The sequence below is a fragment of the Platalea leucorodia genome, assembly GCF_965183815.1.
Source record: "Platalea leucorodia genome assembly, chromosome: 6".
In the NCBI taxonomy this organism is placed as follows: Eukaryota; Metazoa; Chordata; class Aves; order Pelecaniformes; family Threskiornithidae; genus Platalea; species Platalea leucorodia.
In genome coordinates this window covers 79,381,616-79,390,861 of record NC_138828.1, presented here as the reverse complement: position 1 = coordinate 79,390,861, position 9,246 = coordinate 79,381,616, and the positions used below count along the sequence as shown (strand labels likewise).

The 9,246-nt window shown below is 37.2% G+C and overlaps 1 protein-coding gene across 1 annotated transcript; it reads right to left on the bottom strand.

The window, feature by feature from the left end:
* Positions 1 to 3,241: 3,241 nt before the first annotated feature.
* On the bottom strand, positions 3,242 to 9,246 carry LOC309592341 (transmembrane emp24 domain-containing protein 11-like; the record flags this gene model as incomplete). The annotated part of the gene is made up of 5 exons (XM_082315602.1): positions 3,242 to 3,391; positions 4,203 to 4,349; positions 6,575 to 6,700; positions 8,123 to 8,223; positions 9,117 to 9,246. 5 exons carry the CDS (start codon positions 9,244 to 9,246, stop codon positions 3,242 to 3,244), a joined length of 654 nt encoding a protein of 217 aa, XP_082171728.1.

The window sequence follows — 9,246 nt, the reverse complement described above, 5'->3', positions numbered from 1 at the left end:
AGGAGCAGGCAGCTGAGGCAGATGCTGACCCTCCTTGCCGGCCCCGGGGTGAGGCCTACAGGCCTCCCTCCGCCATGTTCCTCCGGTCTGAGGTGGCGTGGGGCCCTGAGGCGAGGGGTGGCAGCGCCCCACCCCTACCCAGCGGGGCCTGAGGGCAGCAGAGTTTGACGCTCACACCCCAAAAAAAGGTTTTTTTCTGGCCTCTCACTACCAAACTGGAGAGGGTCCCCACACAGGGGATCTGCTCTGAGAGATTTCCCCCTCCCTTCCCCACATCTGGGCAACTGGACTGGGCTAGCCTCCAGGGCTCCAGGTAGGCGCTTCGCCGCGAGCCATGTCCTCCTCACAGAGGCGGCCGTGCAGCAGGGGCTGCCACCAGGACAGTAGGTGTGTGGAAAATGGCAGTGGCTTTTCACTCGTTTAAATGCAGGAATCAGGGAAAGTTATTAATTTACTGTCACAGGTTTGTTGTTGCTTCTTTTGGTGGGGAAAAAAGTGTAACGCAGGGGGTTTTGATTTTCATTTTTTACATTGAAAAAAACCCAGGGCTTGCTAATTTCCCTTGATGAAAATTTTAGGGGAAAATTCTCTTACAGACCTACTTGCAGTGCAGGCTGTAGCTCTGAGTATGACAGAGGCACTGACTGCATCGGAGGAACCTCTGGCTTTCAACTTCATAAAGACCATTGCCCCCAAAGTGCTTCCCAGAAGACCTATGATTCAGATTCTGCTTTATAGAGTTAATTAAAAATCTTGAAGGAGACAGAAAACATTTCATCAAAGCAAAGATATTTAATTATTATTATTATTATAGATAAAGAATGAAGCGCTCTCAAGCTATAGTCAAGGCTCCAAGTCTCAGTGCTGGTTTGAGTATAGACCTAATTAATGCAGAGGAACATAATCAGCTCCTTTAAAAATTCTGACACGGTGCCTGTTCTTTTGGTTTAAAAGCTTAAATGTGTTGCAAGTGAGATGAGTTAAGTTTGTCATTGGGATGCAGTTAGGAGCCTTACACTAAATATCAGCTAATGTCTGAACCACAACCTTGTAGAAACCCTTTATTAAACTTTCTTCTTGGACTTCATATACCATACATCTTTCCTTCTTTCCCACCACCAAAGATGTTATTACAAGACATGTTGTCAGTGCTCTATAAAAGTGAATTTAATAACACTTATTTACTGGGCATTTCAAGTGACAACTCTAAAGTCTCAGAATTTTTAAATATAGGACACACCTCAGTGAGTAGCTTTATGAGATTTTATTTTAATTGATTTGTTCCATACAACATTGCTTTTTGTCTCTACTTTCTATCAACTTTATGGATGCTCACATACTCACAGCTGTATTTTCATTCCCATACTGTAAGCGTAAATGAACTTAAAGGGCAATGTCTTTTCCTTGCTAATGAAAACAAAAGGTGAGAAGATAGAAAAAAGAAAGCAAGCAGTGCCTTTAAAACAATAATTGGTCTACAGATATTTCAACCACCCTTTAGACTAGTCGGGTCTGGAAAGACAAATCACAATATTCTGCTATGACAGGGCTCTCTAGAAACTTTTTCATGTTTTTACATGTTAACCAAGTGCTGAGATGGGCTATGTTATAACCACCTCCAAGTCCTTCTTACACTACTGCTGCTTTGTCAAGCTAATTATCTGAATTTTTAACCACAGCTTTTGACTAGTAATTGCATGATACTGTAGCTACTCTGCTAGTTGTATATAAACTAGCTAAATTAAAGCATAAAGATATATTCAACCAAGCTGCAATAAGTGAAATGGAAAAGCATGATTAAGTCAAAAACTGGTAAGTTCCTTAGACAGTCATGTTACAGTTACTGAATAATTAAAATAAAAATAATTCTCCAACACAGAAACAGACTGAAGAATTTAGTGTAGGAATAACTTAAAATAAAATATATAGGCACAAATTCAGTGTTTACCAAGAAACCTGTAATTTGATTTACTTTGGCATATTTTATAAAGAACAATTTACATAAACAACTGTGGGCAAGGTCTGATCTCAACTCTATAGCCTAATGTTTAGGGCTTATCTGGGAGCAAAAAGTAAGTACAATTCCAAATTGTTTGTCTAGGCCTCTCTCTTCCATGGTAATTGTTGCAAACACTTATCATAATATCAAAGGTGGGCTCCACTGTCACTTAAAACTTTGAATATTTTAAAAGAAAACTATTTGAGCAAAAGCTAGGTGTTACACATATATAGGTTGAGTTCAAGACACTTTCACCAAATTAAGCACCACAGGGGATATGGTTGTTTCTCTGCTTACTGTCTGAATCCTGGTCAGTCTGAAATGCTGAACTGCCCATGCTAGTACGGAATAATTTACTAAGCAAGTAGATGTACTGGTTTTTGCCTGGGATATAGTTAAATTTCTTCATAGTATCTTGTATGGGGCTATGTTTTGGATTTGTGCAGCCAATAGTGTTGATAACACAGGGATGTTGTAGCTCCTGCTGAGCAGTGCTGACACAGTGTCAAGGCCTGTTCCGCTCCTCACACTGCCCTGCCAGTGACTAAGCTAGAAGTGCACAAAAGGTTGGGAGAGGACGTAGCTGGGACAACTGACCCTGACTGACCAAAGGGATATTCTATACCGCGTGATGTCATGCTGAGCAATAAAACTAGAGGGGATGTTGGCAGGGGGGCTGCTGGGCATTGGTTGGTTGATGGTGAGCAATTGTTTTCATTTGCATCACTTGTCTTCCTTGGGATTTATTTTTCTCACTGTTGTTTTTTCCTCTTTTCCTTACAATTTATTATTATTGTTATTAAATTATTAAACTGTTCTAATCTCAACCCATGAGTTTTCTCACTTTTACCCTTCTGATTCTCTCCCCCATCCCATCGGGGGTGGGAGGGGAGTGACTGAGAAGCTGTGTGGTGCTTAGTTGCTGGCCAGGGTTAAACCACGACAGTAGAAAACTTTGAAAAACTGGGAAACCTTTTTTAGATTTTTATTTTACATGTAACAATCCTGAGTTGAACTTAAGTGTTGCCTTAGTCATTGAGCCCTTCTTCTAGATTTAGCATTACATCTGCAGAGGAAAAGAAATGGATAAAAGATGGAGAAACCAGAGTAAGAACCTGAGTAGAAGATGAGAGAAGCTTGAGAGTTACATACAACCAATTTTCTAATAGATACAGGGTTTCTTTGGATATTAGGTGTTATATGGTGTGCAGTTTCCGAATCTGTGCATTTACATTGTAAGACTTAAACAAGCTTCTTAGATATAAAGAAATCTCTGAGAGATTTGATTTGCCAGATTCCAATGGAGATGAGGATTAGTGTTTGTACAATAGCCCACCACAAAATATTACTGTTGGTTTCTTCACTTGTCTTCCGAAATTTTTCTTCACGCTCCTGAAGAAAAAAGGAAAAGCATAATTATTACCTTTTGGCATCTGTATGTTTCATGCTGCTGTCTGGGTTGATAAAAATGAAAGTTTGTTCTTATCCATAAAGTGGATATTTTTACAAATCAAAACCAAGAGGCAGACGCACTGTATCCTGAAGCAGAAAGGCAAACAGAGCTTTCCCTTGTTCACAAAAGATATATTGTGCTAAATATGTTCCATTAGTACAGGCTTAATCCTTTTTAGGTTTACAGTCACTTCCATATTGCAGTCAAGAACCTTTTTGCAGCCAAATTTTTTTTAGATAACTAGTTGATATATTTCAAACACAGCCTGACTGCCTGCATATGTATAGAAAAAGGAAGATAACAGGTGTACACTTGTTTCAAGGAGGGCTTTATTTCTAACTGCATGGAGGTATATAAATATACACTCAGTCATTTCCTTACCCACTCCAATAAAGTTTATGCGCACAGACCACCACGGAAACAACAGCTGGCAACATCACCAGCAACGGTACCTGCCACCTGCTCAGCTGCTGTTACTGACTAACCAAGAAAACTATATTTGGAAATTCCTGCTTTAAAATAACACCTGTTGCTATAAGCATGAGTTCACAGTGATTGATTAATTAGTTTTTATGTTACAGCTTAAAAATATTTTGCAAGGTAACATAGGCTATTTTGGTTAAATACCAATAGATTTTTATGAGTTAGTTAAAAATTAAACTGCAATTAAATAATAAACGTCATAATACTTTGTAAATCTATAAGCCTATGTACAATATTTTTAACATTTCCATTAGTGAACATACATACTCTTTCATAGTTTTGTTCTTTGGATATGTGATGAATTTGCTCAATTAGATGTTCTAGTCTAAAGTTAACTTCATTCACTTTGTCTTTGGCTTGAACAACAGACTCATCCAAAAAATGTTCTCCAACTCTAATGTCCAAATGGATACGCTGCAAACAGAAAAAGTATTCTCATTACTGTGTCTTCTGTGTTTTCAAAATTCCTTAGAAAAACAGAAACAACGGATAATTTCCCTTTAAGCTCATTACACAAAAGTTGTTTTAATTGCTTATAGAAATCCTTCCCAAAATTAGAATCAGGTGGGATATTTAAAGTGTTTCTTAATTTTATTTTAAATTAATTATATGAATTTAAAATCTTCACTATTGTTAGGGCATTATTTTATGCTAAGTATTGATTCAACCACCATGAAAAAGTTTTCTGTTCTTTGCCCAAGCTAGTTAAAAAATAAGCACCATTGGGACTGCTCATTGTATTTCACATTGCATCCTGATGTTGCAGAAATTATATTCTTCAGTAGTACCTGAGGAAGCTGATGCACTTCTAGATTTCCTCCACTAACAGTTAGGAATGTAAGACTGGAAGGAGACCAGCTGAGTCATTATTCATAGGTATTAAAGCAGAACCATCCATAAGGTATCTTTTTTCTTTCTCCACACACGGTTTATTCCAGCATGAAATACCTCCTGATATCCTATAAGCTATTGTACAATCTATAGCAAAAATGCCCCAAACCTACCAAGGAATAGGTACCATAGAAAGAAAAGAGAAGAATGGAGCTTGCAATATCATGCAACTCATCTTGGCATGAATGAAAAATTTTACTAAAACTAATAGAAGTTCTCCTAGAAAGCAATTTGTACCTAAGAGAAAATAAAAAGTTTTAGCCAAACAATCTGCAGAAATCCTGGAGCTTGGTATTACCACGATAGAAGTTTGGTCTACTCGGACATCAACCACAAATAAAGAGCACATCTTCTTTCAGCTCTCTTAAAGTTAGCTAACTGTATATCTGGAAATCTATCTCACAACCTTAAGGAAACCTTTGTATATAAATTTATTTAACTTTGGTCTGAAGCAGTTCAGATTACCACCACTGCACCTGGTTCTTACAGAAGACCACTTAAAGATTTAACTTAGCTAAAGAATGTTTTTCCTTTTGTGATCTTTATTCTTGCAGATATAAGTATAAAGAGCAATATTTTCCTTTTTTACTTCTATGTTCTTAAGCTAAACAAACCACCCTATTTAATATTTGTGCTATTAATGTTCTCCTTCCCTGCACCTGTTCACTTCTTTTAAATACGTTGGCCGGAACTGTACATGGTGCATGCATCATGTAAAATTATATTAATACAGCTCCATCTATACCAGAGAAAATTCTCCTGGTGTATCCTCAGAATCACATTAATGGTGTGTAGTTAACTATGACCAACCAATGCTTTATCCCCCTTACCCTGTCTAGTTGATGAGCTCACAGATTTTTTTATTATTAGAACCTCAGTGCTTTTGCAATGTGTATGATTAAGTTTCCACTCATTTCCATAAATCAGTCCATAAGAACACCTATTTATTCCAGTGTAATAGTCCCACTTCAGTCCTGTTAATTCTTCTCGGTTCTGTGTCATCTACACGTTCCCAAAGCATACATCTAGGATGAAATTTTGCCTGCCTCACTTAATATGTTTACGAGATGTTTATATCTAGCTGGTTATCTAACTTAACTGGAAAAAAACTGGAAAAAAAAAACAAAACACCTCCAGAGAGTAATTCTCACCTGTTCAACTATTTTTTGAGAAGAGGCATGTAGATAAAATTTTCAAGACAGTGTTTATGAAAATGTTTGCTGAAATAGATTAGAGCCATGATATCACCTCTGCTGGCTTCTTTTTTTTCAAAATCTGCATTAAGACCAACTTTGTTGGTTCTAGACAATATCAAGTATGCTAATATATTTGTAATTTTAATATCTTTCAAAAATTAAAATGATACATTTTCTTTAGGAATTCAGTCTAAGTTTGTGAAGACATGGAATATCTTTATGACAAGTGTTTGTCTTAGTCAATCTTACATATGTATCTTTTTGAACCAAATAGTTCTTATTGATCAGAATCTTTCACATTCAAAGCACTGTACAAACATTAAATCACTCTATAGTTATTAGTCTTGCCTCTTTAATCTTGACTTCTTAAATATCACAACAGAGTCTTTTTATCTCTTGATCTTCATAATTCTAGGTTTGTCTTCTTTAATCACTAAGAAATGTTGAATTATCTGCTAGAAGTTAGACCAACTTCTAATCTAGCTTGTAATCTCTGAAGTTTGTAAACAATTGATACTATTACAACAAAGAATATTTAAGAAATACACCTACCAGTTTACTTCCTGCAAAAGCCACAAATCTTGTGGAGTTAGACTGTAAGCAGATAACGTGCTCCCCAGACAGATAGGATGTAAAAGAAAATGTTCCTTGTGGCCCATACAGTTTTGACAATAGTACCTGTAATTTAGATATTATATGTTGGGTATGTACATTATAAATATCAATAAAATAATAAAAATCAGTACTGTCAGTTGGATGTAAAAAGTAATCAATTAACCTCCTGACATCATAGAATCATAGAATCATGGAATGCTTTGGGATGGAAGGGATATTTAAAGGCCATCCAGTCCATCCCCCCTGCAATGGGCCGGGACATCTACAACCAGATCAGGTTGCTCAGAGCCCCATCCAGCCTGGCCTTGAAGGTTTCCAAGGATGGGGCATCTACCACCTCTCTGGGCAACCCGTTCCAGTGTTTCACCACCCTCACCGTGTAAAATTTCTTCCTTATATCTAGTCTGAATCTACCTCTTTTAGTTTAAAACCATTACTCCTTGTCCTATTGCTATTGGCCCTGCTAAAAAGTCTGTCCCCATCTTTTTTATAAGCCCCCTTTAAGTAATGAAAAGCTGCAATAAGGTCACCCCGCAGCCTTCTCTTCTCCAAGCTGAACACCCCCAGCTCTCTCAGCCTTTCCTCACAGCAGAGGTGCTCCACCCCTCTGATCATTTTTGTGTCCTTCCTCTGTCCCCGCTCCAACAGCTCCATGTCCTTCCTGTGCTGAGGACCCCAGAGCTGGAGGCAGGGCTCCAGGGGGGTCTCACCAGGGCAGAGTAGAGAGGCAGAATCCCCTCCCTCGCCCTGCTGGCCACGCTGCTTTTGATGCAGCCCAGGATACGGTTGGCCTTCTGGGCTGCGAGAGCACATAAATTACATCATTAAATTTCATTAAATCATTAAATTTATCTGAATTTCAGAATAGATTTAGAGAAAAATAAACAATTTTAGCTCACAGTGAACATCATTGAAATGTTATATATTTCTGCAATGTACAAAAGCAAATGCTCTCTAAAGCATTTGAAGTTTGAAAGCTAAGACCTTGTCGAGGCATAGAAAGAAATTGTCCATTGCTGAAAAAAGCTCAGGACCTCATGGCAACACAAGCAGTTGTTATGCATCATGGCTATATGCAGCCTCATGCTAATCTTTAATTTTGCAGTTTAGTTTATCATCAGCCTTCCTTTCTGCTGCTCAGGTACATTCTGTACCATTTTACTTCATTAGTGAATTTTCTTTTTTTGTTTTAAATTTAACCTGTTTTCTCAGTTGTCACTTACTGTTCTTAATGACACAGTTTCCCAAATCCAGTAGTAACGCAAAAATTGTCTGCACACATCATTATCAAACATTGTCATTTCTATTTTACTTTGGTAGAAATCAGAAGGTGCTTACACCTTTCAGCATCAAAATACTGAACTAACTGGTAGACTGTAGATTCACTTTTTCCCAAAAAACCCCTATCATTTTTAGATAGTGCTGCCTGTCAGTGCCAAAAGTCAACTCATAAATTCTACAGAAACATTCATAAAGCATATTTACCTCAGCAGAAGGAGTTGTGACAGTCACAAACATTCCCAAACCAGGAGCAGATTCAAGAAATTCTTGTTTATGTATATCCCAGCGTTGTACTTTGTAATTCCCTGAACAAAAACATAGAAAAAAATCTTTTAAATAAAACATAGCTTAATATTAAACATCTTTATTGCCCTTTCAGCAAAAATATAAAGATAAATGATTAACAATAAAGCAATATATGTATTTCATGTGCTTATGATTAAAATTGCTTGGGGGCACTTTGTAACAGTGTGAAATGCAATAAATTTTTACTACACTAGAAAATGTTCTAGAATACTACAAAAAGCGTTGATTAACAAGTAATACTTTCTGATTACTCCTAATGCTCTGGCAAGATTAGCATACAGAAGGCATGCTGAGACCTCCAAAAGCATAAGTGTGCTGTATTCAAAATAAATTTTTAGGATTGTCTTTCATATTTATCACATTATTTATAAAAAAGATGATTATATATTATTTTTCACTATCCCTTTTCACTCTTACATTTACAGTCTTGTAGACGAGCTTAATGTGCTTGTGATATCCCAGGTGAAATGGAACTTTAGTACATATTGAATTGCTTCTTTCCAGACCAGTGTTAACCAAAAAAGTAACTCTCCCATTCATATGGGGAAAACCATGTTACAGAAATTCTGGTTGGAATGAGTAAATCAGTCAGAATGCATAGAAGCGCACATGGAAGCAGCAATTCCACTGCAGCAGACTTAGAAAACAGGTTTTTTTTCTTTGTCTAGTCAGTTAAGCACTCTGGAAACCTGCATTTCTTTGTGTGATGGATACACACAATGTGTGAGGACATTATGACTGGCCCCTGCTGCAGGGAATTATTTTCAGTGTGTCCTCTTTCTTATCACTGTGGTTGTACCATATTTATCAATCACAGATTTTTCTGTTAGATTGCAAGCTATCTTTATTATTGCATAGGTTAGATCATCGTATAGCATTGACAGGTACCTACCAATTACCAATGTGTCACTGGGAATGTCTTCGATTATGCATTTCTCTTCTCTTTCTCCACTGTGAAAATACAAAGCAAGTGAAAAAGAAATCCAAAAGTTCATAAGAAATCCTATTAGTTGGCTTTTCAT